Here is a 14,893-nt window from a genome sequence, read left to right as displayed (position 1 = left end):
TGTTTATAGTTTCTGGTTGAGACATGGTTGAAGAATGGGAATGAGACCCTCTGAAGCTTCCTACAGAATCTGAATGTTCAGGCTGTATCATTGTATCATGAACAATGCAGAAATCCATCAGATTAGGTTTATTCCATTTCATCCTCTTCCAAGAAACCCATCTGAGTTCAATCAGTCCAAATTGGCTTTAATTAGAACCTTTATAGACAGCTGAGATCTTGTATGCAAACATGATATCAGCAGTGAGACATACAAAAATACATGACTCTGAACAATGTCCAGAATTAATCAAATTCTCAATAAATTAAAAACAAAATGATCAATTTAATTGTGGCATGAACCGCAGCACCATGTGTCTGAAGCTATGTTCAATTTTGGACGAATTAATGTACAATAGTGGATTTCACATTGAATCCCTGGTATTTTCACAGAGCACTAGAGGAAAATGGCGACAGCCTGGTCTCTGTTGAGCAAAATGGTGCTGACTACTAAGAGCTGTACTTGAATTAATTTATTTACAAAACAACAGAAGTCAATTAATGATATTCCTTTGTGACAAAACTGAAAATGTGACCATGTGCTCTATGAGTAAGAATTTATCCTTATCTGTGTTAAAAGTAAGTGCACATATTTTCATTCAAACTATGTAGCAGATCGTACAATATCAATTTTAATTTACAAAAAGTGTATTAATGAGAAAAGGTTTAGAAATGAGCACAGGCATTCAGCTGATGCTGCAACCTGACAATAAGTGAAGCATGTTTGCTGTCTCTGTGGGTCAATGAAGTCCAAACCCAATGCAGATTTATTGAAAGGCACTTACCTGCTTGATTGGTCGTGACATTTACAGACACAAATTGTCGAGGGATGGAACTCAGCTCCGACACACCATTCACTGCCTCAATCTCGAAGGTGTAATTGGTGTGAGCCAGGAGATCCACCACCATGACCGTGGTGTTCCTGAGGCCGGCCTCCTGTGGAATATACCTGACACCGCTACCGCACTCCTCACAGCGGATCAAATCCATGCTGCACTTCTTGCAAATCACGAGGTATGTCACATCTTTTCGTCCTCCACCATCAGCAGGAGGACTCCAGTCCAGAATCACACTGGTATTGTTGATGTTAGAGATGACATTCTGTGGGGGTGAGGGGGGTCCTGGGATCAGTGACAAAACAAGGTGTAAATTGCATGGCCTGTGTGTAGACCTCCTACATTTAAAGGATAGGCAAATTACATACTTCACATAAAATCCACTTCTTAATGATGTCTCGAAATACTTATTGTGCATTTTAAACTACAGTATGTCACAAGAATATATTAAAATAGAATTAAATCCCAAACAGGAAAAGATTTTGCATTGTGACTGCATGATAAAGATTACAATTCTTTATTTTCTCCTTAATGCCTGTCTAGATTCTCCCATCATATCTGGTAGGACATAATGCAGTCTCCGAGATGAACGTTTTTCGATTCATTAACTTATACAACACTAATCTCTGGAATTCCCTCCTTATAACTTCTCTCCTCTCGCCTTCTCTTTCCTCCTTTGAGACACTCGAGAAAGCTTCTCTCTTTGATCACACTTTTGAACATATGTCCTCATTTTGCCTTATTTGGTTCTATATCAAATTTTGCTTTGTAACACTCCAGTGAGATATCATAAATAGAAACGGGTGTTGAAAGATTTATGATCAAAAGGATTGGCACAGATTGTTGTCATTTTTAAATTCAGATGGACTAGCTGATAGGCATGACATGGAGCGGTGTAAAGGTCCCCAGTGAATTGACAAGAAATCTCTTCCTCAGCTCAGTGTTTTGTGAATCTCTTTACCTCATGGGGAACCGGATGATCAATAAATGAGTATATTGAAGACAGTGAACCTGCAGCTCTTAACCTGCCCACGTTTAGTACATTAAAACATTGTTTAATTTCGGTAGACATTTTGTCAAAAACTCAGTAAAGAACTAAACGTCATTTTTTATAAAATTAAGGACCTGCTTATTCAAGTGTACAGTTGGAATTCTGCAATTTTACATTCTGTTAATAAGGACCCTTGGACTTGCAAATTTTAATGCTGAATTTTCATAAGGCTGATAAAACAATCTTCCATTTATTTTTGAAAATGTTTTTAACGTTGTCCTCTATTTGCCTGATTTGTTTTTATAAAAGCCAAAGTTCAGATAAAAACAAAGCAGCACTTCCAATGATAGCATTAATGGTCTGAATTTTCATCAAGTTGGAACTACTCCGGAGACATTTAAAAAGAGAGAGCAGCTTCGCAGAGTCCATTTGTGGCTTCCATGATTTTCACACATCGGAAATAAGATGTGAGTAGCGAGCCTGCAACATGTAACCCTGACCTCAGTGGTTCCACTGCTATTGCATTGCTTCCTCCCCTACAATTTTCTGCAACAGGGCAAGCTTCCTATAATTTATGGTTCACAATCCCTCAGACAAGTAGTGAACAAATGGTACGGATTTGCAAAACTTTAGAAAGATAAATTCAAAAATATTTTCCATATCTCATATCCGCCCCCATCCCCACCATGCCATCTCATCCCTATTGATCCTAAGACTGCATAAATATTAATCACACCAACTGTTAAGGTATTAATAACAGAGGTATCCAATACTTCATACCTCTTAGGCTTGTGCAAGTCAACAATGAGACATTGACAAAATCTATCACAACAAACAGCCATTTATTAATACAACTTACTGATCTTCATCAGTTGAAGCCAAAGTTCTGTCCAATTGTAAAAGTAGAATTCACTAAGATGATCCTTTTATGAATCTGAACGTTCAACCATGTGAAGCATTTGAAATCTCTCTATTCTATTCATTTATGGGCTGTTTGGGTGTTGCCAGCTGGGCCAGCATTTATTGCTCATTTGCCTGGAGAATGAGGTGGTGAGTTACATTCTTGAACTTGGCATGTTACAAATGTTAGAAAGAGAGTTGCAGGATTTCAACTCAGGGACAGTGAGGGAGTCAGTTGGTGTGTGGCTTGGAGGAGAACTTGCCAATGGTAGGGTCCCATGTATCTACTCCCCTTGTCCTTCAAGATGGGAGTGTCTTAGGTTTACAAAGTGCTTGCAGAATTAATGCAGTGTGTCTTATATGTGGTACACACAGCTGCCATTGTTCATCAGCAGTCAAAGCATTATTGCTGAAGGTCATGGATAGTGTGTCAATCATGTGGGCTGCTTAGTTCTGGATTATGTCAAGCTTCTTTAGTACTGCTAGAGGTGCATTCATCCAGGTAAGTAGAAAAAATGTCATGTTCCTGATTTGTGCCTTGCAGGTGCTAGAAAGGAACTGGTAAGTCAGTGGATGAATTACTTATTGAGTCATAGAGTCCAACAGCATGGAAACAGACCCTTCGGTCCAAAAAGTCCATGCCGAACATAATCCCAAGCTAAATGGTCCCAACTGCTTGTTCATGGTCCATATCCCTACTAATTGCCAATTAATGATAGGGCCTTGGGTATTGTTGTAGAACAGAGGGACCCAGGGGTGCAGGGAAATAATTATATGAAGTTTTCATCATTTAAAGACAGGGTGGTTAAAACGGTGTTTGGCACGCTTTACCTTCATTGCTCAGTCCTTTGAGTATATGAGTTGGGGAGTCATTCCTATTCATGCATCTATCCAAGTATCTTTTAACCGTTGTAATTGTACCCACATTCACCATTTCCTCAGGAAGTTCATTCCACACACGAAACACCCTTTGTATAAAAAAAATTGCCTCATGTCTTTTTTAAATCTCTAGCCTCTAACCTTAAGAACTTGTCCCCTGGTCTTGAAATCCCCCTTTGTGGGAAAAGACAACTACCATTAACTCTATCCATACCTCCCATTATTTTAGAAACTTCTATCAGGACGCCTCTCCACCCCCTGTGCTCTAGTGAAAGATATCCCAAGCTATGTGGCCTTTCTTTACCACTTAAACCTTCCATATCTGGCAATATCATGATAAATCTCTTCTTAACTCTCTCCAGCTTGACAACATTCTTCTTATAACTGGGCAACCAGAATTGGATACAATACTCCAGTAGAGGCCTCAGCAACGTCCTGTACAACCTCAATATGATTTCCCAACTCATATATTCAAAGGACTGAGCAATGAAGGTAAGCGTGCCAAACATCTTTTTAACCACCCTGTCTTTAAATGATGAAAACTTCTTATAATTATTTCTGTGCACCCCTAGGTCCCTCTGTTCAACAACAATACCCAAGGCCCTGTCACTAATTGTACAAGTCCTATCCTTGTTCGTTACTCCAAAGTGCAACACCTCACATTTATTCAGATCGAACTCCTGCTGCTATTTTTCAGCCAATTGACTCATTTGATCAAGATCCCTTTGCAATCTTAGAAAACCTTCTTCACTGTGTGCTATGCCACCAATTTTCATGTCATCTGCAAACTTGCTAACCATGCCTTCTACATTCTCAACCAAATCAATTAAAAAATGACAAACAGAAGAGGAGCCAGAACCGATCCCTGTGGGACATCACCGGTCACAGGCCTCCAGTCCGAAAATCAACCTTTCACCATTCGTTTCTGTCTCCTGTCGTTATGCCAATTCTGTATCCAATTAGTAAGCTCACCCTGAATCCCATGTGACCCAACTTTACTGAATAGTCTACCAGCAGAACCTTTACTAAAATCCAAATAAACAATGCCTACTGCTCTGCCATCATCAACCTTTTTGGTAACTTGCTTGAAAAACGCAAACAAGTTTGTGAAACACAATTTTCCTCACACAAAACCATGTTGACTACCCCAAATCAATTCTGACCTCTCTAAAAGTCTATAAATTGTATCTTTTATAATCACCTCCAACAACTTGCCCACAACCAAAGTCAGACTCACAGGTCTACCGTTCCCCAGTTTCTCCTTACAACCTTGATTAAACAAAGGTACAACATTAGCCACCCTCTAGTCATCACCTCACCTGTCGATATAAATTATGCAAATATTTCTACTCGGGGTCTCATAATTTCCTTCCTTGCTTCCCACAGACTTCTGGGATACATTAGCTACTTGCTTCAGAATTCCAAGCCTCTGGCCTGTTTTATGGCACAGTACTGAATGACTGGCCATTGGTTATTCCCAGGATGTCGATAGTGGGAGATTCAATGGAATAGCAGAATCACAGAATTGATATCGCAGAGGAGTCTATTCAGCACATTATGTCTGCATTGACTGTCTGAGAATTATGACTTGCTGCTAAATTCCTACATTTTCTCCATAACCCTACACATTGTTTTAATTTAAATAATTGTTAATGCCTTTCAAATATGTCGATCTAACCTGATTCCATCGCACTTCCAGGCAGTTCAGTCCAGGCCCCAGTTGTTCTCTATGAGAGTAAGTTTTTTTTCTCTCATGTAACATTTTCTTCATTTGCAAAATGATGTGAGAAGTGGAAACACCTTGCTACTGAGGCTTGCTTTCTCTTCAGAGGTGCTGCCGGACCTGCTGTGTTTCTCCAGTAATTTCTGTTTTCATCTCAGATCTTCAACATCCACAGGTCTTTGTTTTGTGCTAATCAGGTTTGTCCATTATATACATTACAGTCCATTCAAACCACCCAAGACATTTTTCCATCCCCAACCCTTCTGCTTTCCGGAGAGCCCACTCTCTCCGTCCCTTGTTCACTCCACACTGCCCTCCAACCCCACCACACCCGGCACTTTCCCCTGCAACCGCAGGAAATGCTACACTTGCCCCCACACCTCCTCCCTCACCCCTATCCCAGGCCCCAAGATGATTTTCCACATTAAGCAGAGGTTCACCTGCACATCTGCCAATGTGGTATACTGCATCCACTGTACCCGGTGTGGCTTCGTCTACATTGGGGAAACCAAGCGGAGGCTTGGGGACCGCTTTGCAGAACACCTCCGCTCGGTTCGCAATAAACAACTGCACCTCCCAGTCGCAAACCATTTCCACTGCCCCTCCCATTCTTTAGATGACATGTCCATCATGGGCCTCCTGCAGTGCCACAATGATGCCACCCAAAGGTTGCAGGAACAGCAACTCATATTCCGCTTGGGAACCCTGCAGCCCAATGGTATCAATGTGGACTTCACCAGCTTCAAAATCTCCCCTCCCCCCACCGCATCCCAAAACCAGCCCAGTTCGTCCCCCCCCCCCACTGCACCACACAACCAGCCCAGCTCTTCCCCTCCACCCACTGCATCCCAAAACCAGTCCAACCAGTCTCTGCCTCCCTAACCTGTTCTTCCTCTCACCCATCCCTTCCTCCCACCACAAGCCGCACCTCCATCTCCTACCTACTAACCTCATCCCACCTCCTTGACCTGTCCGTCTTCCCTGGACTGACCTATCCCCTCCCTACCTCCCCACCTGTACTCTCCTCTCCACCTATCTTCTTTTCTCTCCATCTTCGGTCCGCCTCCCCCTCTCTCCCTATTTATTCCAGAACCCTCACCCCATCCCCCTCTGATGAAGGGTCGAGGCCCCAAACGTCAGCTTTTGTGCTCCTGAGATGCTGCTGGGCCTGCTGTGTTCACCCAGCCTCACATTTTATTATCTTGGATTCTCCAGCATCTGCAGTTCCCATTATCACTCATTCAAATATCTTCTTTTGTATTCCATGTTAAAATTCAAAACTAAATTAATATCACATTAATAGTCTTACTGGGTTATAAGATTGACTTACTTGTGCAAGCCATTGAAGGAGGGTCATTATCTCTTCGAAAGTAGTTTTCCATACAAAGACAGGAAATTGACCCTTTGTCATATGTATAGCTGTAGGGAGGACACTTGCTGCAGGACAGGCTGTAAGGTGAGGCTTTAAAGAATCCTGGTTGACAAACTGTAGAAATTAAACAAATGACAAGAATTTCAATGAAATTCACCAAATGGCTGTTGACTTTTTTTATTATGCACTATTTCCTTTTATACAAACACGCGAGAACATGGCGCTACGTGCAATAACTTCTACCTGTGGCATAACCATACAATGCCTGTCAACATGTCAGTGCAGTCAATATTGAATTGTGATGGTTAGTTCATATAATAGTGGCCAGACTAGAAAACAATTTCATTCTGAGATACGTTAAATTTACATGTTACATAAGGTTGTTTCTTTATAATAACTTGTTTCATAATTATATGGATATTTGTTTGGGTGTACAAAAAGCAATAATATCGAAAGCGTGGGGAAAAAGAATTGCATAGCATCTTTCAGACTCTCAATATCCCAAAACACTTCGTAGACAATGAAATATTTTTTGATACAAAAACAGAAATCACTGGGACAGTGTTAACTCTGATTTCTCTCCACAGATGCTGCCAGATCTGCTGAGCTTTTCCAGTAATTTCTGTTTTTGTTTCTGCTTTAAAACAACCACCATTCTTTAATTTTTATTAAATATTTTTTGAAGTGCAGTTTCTGTCACAATATGCCAAAGGCCTAAACTTTCTGCTACTTCTTCAAAGATTCGATTGAAAGGTAAGATTCAGAAAGTACAACCATATTAATATATCTTGATTACCAAAAGTCTTTTTTAATAAGTATCATCATGACTACGTAATTATAATATTGCATAATTCATAAAGAAGGTTAATTTGATTTTTTTTAAAATAACAGACATGCATAAGAAAGGACTCCCAGGATTCATATAATGTCCCCATTAATTCACATCTGGACAAAAGCAGACAGACTGATATGCTATCTCACTGACAACAGGAACTAACTTGAATTTTGATTAAACTCTTTGACAACAAAATGAGCCCTGGAATGTGTAAAAGTTGAAGACCTCTCACACAAGCAAAAGAATGCAAGAAAACTCCTCAAGGAATTCCAGAATAACTGTCTTTTCTTTGTGGGATATGACTCATCAAATGTTAACACAGCAGCCATTTTAAGTTTAATCGACACAAGACTCTGTGACACACCATTTCAGAACAGGACTCTCCAGGAAAGTCTGAGATGACAGCCTCATAGAAGAAAGTTCTCAGCTCACAAGAAAGGCTCTTCAGAAAATCAACCACTGCTGTATTGAAAGAGGCCAGATTACATGCAAATGCAGTGACCACAGAACAAGGAGCAATCAGGAAATCTCTCACGCACTAGTGCTCAAAGCCTGCTCTCCCCAGACTCTATCTGTGAAAGTTATTCAACTACAGAGACTATCGTTTCTGCTAAATCCTGACATTGTCTGCAATCCAAAAATAGAAATTGCTGGAAAAGCTCAGCAGGTCTGTGGAGAGAAATCAGCGTTAATGTTTCGAGTTGAGTGACCCTTCCTCAGACCTTCTTTTCCAGTAATTTCTATTTTTGTCTCTGATTTACAGTGTCCACATTTTTTTTTAGTTATTGGCTTCAACCCCTTCCCCTCAGAAAGAGGGAGCTTCAAGCAAATAACAAGCCTGCAATGTTAAAGAACTGAACTGGTGTTAATCTTTATCTGCACCTACCTTTTATATTTGCATCTGTAGTCTATCTAATAACAGCATTACAATTTTAGATTGTAATTTTCAGCAACAATTGTGCAAACAAACTAGTGTTTTATCTGATTTAAAACTAAAGCCTTATTGGTTATATTTAAATTGGAACAGTAAAAAACTAAAAAGGGATCGAAGGAAGCCAAATAATTCACAGTACAATAACGCACACCGTGGACGCTTCTGGTAGTCTTCGCAGACCTACATAGCAGGCTTACAATTTTAAAAACAAATAAAGCCTTGGGATGAGGTGATCTTCTTAGAAGCCTAGAATAGGCTACAAACCCTTCCAATTGCATGAGAACTAGGAAAATTAGAAAGAACTAGATAATGCAACAGATGTAATGTATTTGGATTTTCAAAAGTCTTATGCTGAGGTACGGAGTATTAGACCAACAACCAAGGTTAGAATGGGAGCAGAATGGTTTGAAAGTTGGCCGTAAAACAGAAAGTACAGCAAAGCATAAAAAGATAGTTTCTCAGACTGTAAGAAGTTGGAAAGTGATGTTCCAGAGTTCAAGAGAGGCACCCCTGAGGAAGATCTTTAATATTCTAAAACACGTTGGAGATGATCAACATAGAGAACTTACATTTACTTGTTGACAACAGAACGAGGAGACACAAATTACAGAAGTTAAATAAAGGGGAAAGGCTAGTAGGATGTTAACTGGTTGGATGAAGAAGGTTGGGGGAAGCTTATATGGGAACACAAATCCTATCTGGATCCTATGGATCAAAGACCTGCTCCTTGCCATCAATACGATGTGAACGCCTGCTAAGGTACAAGAATAAGAATCCACCTGTTCCCAGTTTTCTCTGATTTTAATAAACTTCATTAAAGCCAAACGAGCAGTAATTTGGCTAACCCATGGATGTCATGTGTGTGGACTTCTCTGACAGGGCTAGAAGGTGTTATGAATAGCCTACTCAGTTAGTTAATAGCCGAGCATGTATCAGTGGATCTGGAGTCATGCGAAGATGAGACCAGGTAAGGGAGGCAAATTTATTTCCTGCAGAAGTGTTGGTGAATCAGGTGAGTTCTTACTGTATTTGATGATAGATTAGAATTGAAAGCTAATTTATTTAACTAAGTTCAAAGTCTATCAGCTACCATGATAATATTTGAATTAGTGTTCTCGGAGCATCATCATGGGAGACTGAATTATTAGATTAGTGACATTCCCACTCAGCCAGCCCAATACTCTCTATAATTTCAACCTCTCTAACAGAATCCACTGCTGTTTGTCATTTTTATAAATGACCTGGATGAGGGCGTAGAAGGATGGGTTAGTCAGTTGCTCAGTTTATAGCTGATGGCTGCTCAGATGCTATCAGTTACTCCTCTGCTCCTGGAATTGTAATCTAGAACCTTTTGTGGCATGGGGACAGGAGTAGGCCATTCACCTCTTGAGTCTGTTCTGCTACTTAATGAGACCATGGCTGATCTGAGGCTTAATTCCATATTCCTGCATTTGACATATCCCTAATATCTTTACCTGACAAAAAAATTATTTGTCTCAGATTCAAAACTAACTATTGATCTAGCACCCACTGTCATTTGAAGAGAGTTCCAAAACTCTATACCATCTTTTGTGTGGTACCGTGGTACTGTCCCTACCTCTGAAGCAGGAGGCCAGTGTTCATGTCCCACCTGCTCCAAAGGCGTGTCATACCATCTATTTTAGAAGATATCTTGGAACTGCAAGTCTTGTTGAAGGAGAATTCCACAAAAAAAATTAAAAATCTGAAATATGTGTAGCCTAATCAGACAATGGGCTAACTTGTCAATGAGATGAGCTAGATTTTGGAGTCAGTTTTAGACCATAAGACCATAAGACATAGGAGTGGAAGTGAGGCCATTCCGCATATCAAATCCGCTCCACCATTTAAATTATGGCTGATGGGCATTTCAACTCCACTTCCCTGCACTCTCCCCATAGCCCTTGATTCCTTCTGAGATCAAGAATTTGTCGATCTCTGCCTTGAAGGCATCCAACGTCCTGGTCTCCACTGCACTCCGTGGCAATGAATTCCACAAGCCCACCACTCTCTGGCTGAAGAAATGTCACCTCATTTCAGTTTTAAATTTACCCCCTCTAATTTTAAGGCTGTGCCCACGGGTCCTAGTCTCCCCGCCTAACAGAAACAACTTCCTGGCGTCCACCACTTCTAAACCATACATTATCTTGTAAGTTTCTATTAGATCTCCCCTCAACCTTCTAAACTCTAATGAGTACAATCCCAGGATCCTTAGCCGTTCATCATACATTAAACCTACCATTCCAGGGATCATCCGTGTGAATCTCCGCTGGACACGCTCCAGGGCTAGTATGTCCTTCCTGAGGTGTGGGGCCCAAAATTAGACGCAGTATTCTAAATGGGGCCTAACTAGAGTTTACAAAGCCTCAGAGCACATCGCTGCTTTTATATTCCAACCCTCTTGAGATAAATGACAACATTACATTCACTTTCTTAATCACGGACTCTGCCTGCAAGGTAACCTTTAGAGAATCCTGGACCAACACTCCCAGATCCCTTTGTACTTCTGCTTTGCGAATTTTCTCACCATTTAGAAAATAGTCCATGCCTGTATTCTTTTTTCCAAAGTGCAAAACCTCACATTTACTCACATTGAATTTCGTCAGCCATTTCCTGGACCACTCTCCTAAACTGTCTGAATCTTTCTGCAGCTTCCCCACCTCCTCAGCACTACCTGCCTGTCCACCTATCTTTGTATCATCATCAAACCTTGCCAGAATGCCCCCAGTCCATTCATCCAGATCATTAATATGTACGGTGAACAGCTGCGGCCCCAACACTGAACCCTGCGGGACACCACTCGTCACTGGTTGCCATTCCAAAAAAGAGCCTTTTATCCCAACTCTCTGCCTTCTGTGAGATAGCCAATCCTTAATCCAAGCCAGTAGCTCACCTCAAACACCATGGGCCCTCACTTTGCTCAGCAGCCTCCCGTGAGGCACCATATCAAAGACCTTTTGGAAGTCCAGATAGATAATAGCTACTGGGTTTCCCTGGTCTAACATACTTGTTACCTCTTCAAAGAATTCTAACAGGTTTGTCAGGAATGACCTCCCCTTACTAAATCCATGCTGACTTGTTCTAATCTGACCCTGCACTTCTAGGAATTTAGAAATCTCATCCTTGACAATGGATTCTAGAATTTTACCAACTACCGAGTTCGGCTAATCGGCCTATAATTTTCCATCTTTTGCCTTGATCCTTTCTCAAACAAGGGGGTTACAACAACAATTTTCCAATCATCTGGGAATTTCCCTGACTCCAGTGACTTTTGAATGATCACAACCAAAGCCTCCAGTATTTTCTCAGCCACCTCCCTCAGAACTCTAGGATGTAGCCCATCAGGGCCAGGAGATTTATCAATTTTTAGACCTTTTAGCTTTTCTAGCACTTTCTCTTTTGTAACGCCTACCATACTCAACTCTGCCCCCAGCTCTCCTTAATTGTTGGCATACAACTCATGTCTTCCACTGTGAAGACTGACGCAAAATACTTATTAAGTTCTTCAGCTATTTCCTTATCTCCCATCAGCATTAATTTGGAGCAGCCCAATATCTACTTTTGCCTCTTGTTTGTTTCTTATGCATTAAAAGAAGCTTTTACTATCATTTCTAATATTACTAGCTAGCCGACCTTCATATTTGATCCTCTCCTTCGGTATTGCTCTCTTTGTTATCCTCTGTTTGTTTTTGTAGCCTTCCCAATCTTCTGATTTCCCAGTGCTCTTGGCCACTTTATAGGCTGTCTCTTTTTCTTTGATATATTTCCTGACTTCCTTTGTCAGCCATGGCTGTCTAATCCCACCCCAGATAATCTTTCTTTTCTTTGGGATGAACCTCTGTACTGCGTCCTCAATTACACCCAGAAACTCCCGCCATTGTTGGCCTACTGTCTTCCCCACTTGGCTCCGCTTCCAGTTGATTTTCGTCAATTCCTCTCTCATGCTCCTGTAATTACCTTCATTTAACTGTAGTTTTATTTTCATTGTTAGGTCTTCTGATGAAACAGATCTTTTATTTTGTTTTACCAATTCTATATGCTTCACAGCTCACAGAAGCTCTACATTAAGACATATCAAAATCATTCTGCTGGCTTCACCTAATTATTCCTCAGGCTTTCTTGGAATGCTATTCAGTAAACTTAGCCTGAATAAGTCTAAACCTGACAGAATATGTTTCATCCCAAGTGTCTTTTTAACAAGGAGAAGGTGTGGTGGCAAAGGCAATGTGGGAAGAGTTCAATTCAATGTCATGCCGTGTGACACATAGTTCTTGAGATAAGAGAAAGGACATTCCCCCCTTCATTCATTATACCTGTCTATTTACAGATACTGCCTGATCTACCAAGTATTTTGAAAATCTTTTGTTTTCTTTTGACAACTTGGGTCAATTTAAGACTGTCTCCTGAATTTTTTTCCACATACACCTGCAACAATGATTAATCAAAATCTCCTAATTATCTTGATTCATAAAGTGATATCCAGCCACCTTCCTTGGTATGCAAACTTGGTTTCTTGCTTATGAATCCTATTCAATTACTTCTGCTAGAACATGCACGGGAGAATAAGGAAGTAATCTCAGCTACAATGTTGGTGCACAGAGAATCTGCCTACCAGCATGTGTGACTATGACCACCTGGGTAAGCCACTGTCTGCCATCACCCTTGATGGGCAACATGTATCAAACAGGTATCATACATATGGATAAAAGATGAACTCTAACAACCAGTAATCTTATGATTGCTGAAACTAAAAAGAAAATGCATTTTTAGTTGATATTTTTATGTTTATGCAGTGGAATTTGCCCAACGTCTATAGCCTCAGGGTCTGACAATGTATGACTTGGAAGAATTTGTAAAAATTCACAAGGCAAATGTGAAATGCAACAATTTAAATTTTAGCACCAAGTTAAAAATTCAAATTCAGAGAGATGTGGAATACATTAATGTCAGAGTTACCTCAAACAAGTACTTATTCCATTAATTCCTTTTAGCACTTGAGACTTTGTTTGGCTACAAGATATTTTCTTGCTAACTCTTTTCGCATGGTTCACACCTTCTGCTATATTTGCAGTGCTGTGTATAACAAACACAGGTGGTGCATATCCTGTGTGAAATGGTAAAGAAAAATATATTCATTCAGCCGTTATTATACAACCAATGGCAGTTCAGTGGCAAAGTCTTTCTCTTTATGTAGAAATGTTAATGTATCCAGTTTGATCAACGTACTCTCCCAGTATTGGATGTTAGTTTCAGAAAAAATATTCATGGATTCTGCCTAGCTTTAACAAAGAATGGATGAAGTAAATACTAGTGACAGACTCGAAGACAAATGTGCTCAAAAACTATTGAGTCGAATGGCAAATGCTTCTTCATAAAATGTCATTAACTGGGTCTCTCAGAACATCTCTCAGAATTATTTCAACATTGAGCGCAATCCAACGATTAAATCTGTTAGTAACAAGGATTGAACTCTGTCATGTGTTCTACAGGGAAGGTAGAAGGCTTTCTTAGAACGGATTAGCAACTTAGCACCAGAAATGCTATGTGAGAAATCCAACACTTATTGATTACTGTCTGTTGTCACTCAACAGGCCTTAAAAATCAAGATCCATAGATGCACAGGGTGCATTTTGGCTTTGTGCATTCAGCAGCTGTGCTACTTGGCTCTGCTTTCAATTAAATTGATTTTGAATGAGGGGAAAAAATTAAACTAATGACAAATTCAATACGTTCTGTTAAATCAGTTCACTCAAATTAAGGTAATGCGTGCCTTCATGTTTTTATTGCTTGTGTTAATTTGAAAAAAACTATTTACCCATTAAAAGAGAAGTCTATGATCAGTTTCTGTAGTCTGAAGTGGTCTGACTTTTCATTAACTAATCCAAATTGGTTTTCCTATACAACCAAGCAAAAAAACTAATTTAAGGCTGTTATGAACCATCTCCTGAGTATACTTACAAAAGATAAATCTGAATCCACTTTTGCCTGAAGGCCCACAGTCAAACCCTATTCAGATCAATATTAACTAGTTTGGATGGAAAGAACTGTCGGAAACCTCATTCTTTTTACAAAAATATTAAGGGAAGAGCCATCTGCTGCCCTCTGCCTCACATTAAGCTGAGTCCATCATGGTGAATTAAACCACAGTACTTCAAAACTGACCTGTGACTAAGAATAGTTTTCCAAGCTCATTATTTTTTAATTATAATCCTAAGGGGGAAATGAATCTCTACATTCAACTCAATGTCAGTAAGATGCACACTTTAAGAGATATCATATTTTGATGTGTTACTAAATTAGAAATAGCTCAGCCATTTAGGTTCATTCCTGAGGTCATTTAATTAGACCTCATTTATTTTATACCACA

The 14,893-nt window shown here is 40.1% G+C and overlaps 1 protein-coding gene across 7 annotated transcripts in view; it reads right to left on the bottom strand.

The window, feature by feature from the left end:
- The window catches only part of LOC125450691 (ephrin type-A receptor 5-like), a 313,119-nt gene that overhangs the window by 134,357 nt on the left and 163,869 nt on the right, over positions 1–14,893 (bottom strand). For all 7 annotated transcript variants that reach the window (XM_059643652.1, XM_059643659.1, XM_059643658.1 and 4 more), the window contains 2 exons: positions 6,698–6,853; positions 824–1,159 (listed from right to left, as the gene is read on the bottom strand). In XM_059643652.1, the coding sequence (XP_059499635.1) occupies positions 824–1,159; positions 6,698–6,853 (492 nt within the window). The remainder of the gene's footprint in view (positions 1–823; positions 1,160–6,697; positions 6,854–14,893) is intronic.

This window comes from Stegostoma tigrinum, chromosome 3 (assembly GCF_030684315.1).
Source record: "Stegostoma tigrinum isolate sSteTig4 chromosome 3, sSteTig4.hap1, whole genome shotgun sequence".
Lineage (NCBI taxonomy): Eukaryota > Metazoa > Chordata > Chondrichthyes > Orectolobiformes > Stegostomatidae > Stegostoma > Stegostoma tigrinum.
The sequence above is the reverse complement of the archived record's forward strand: the minus strand, read 5'-3'. Positions and strand labels throughout refer to the sequence as shown.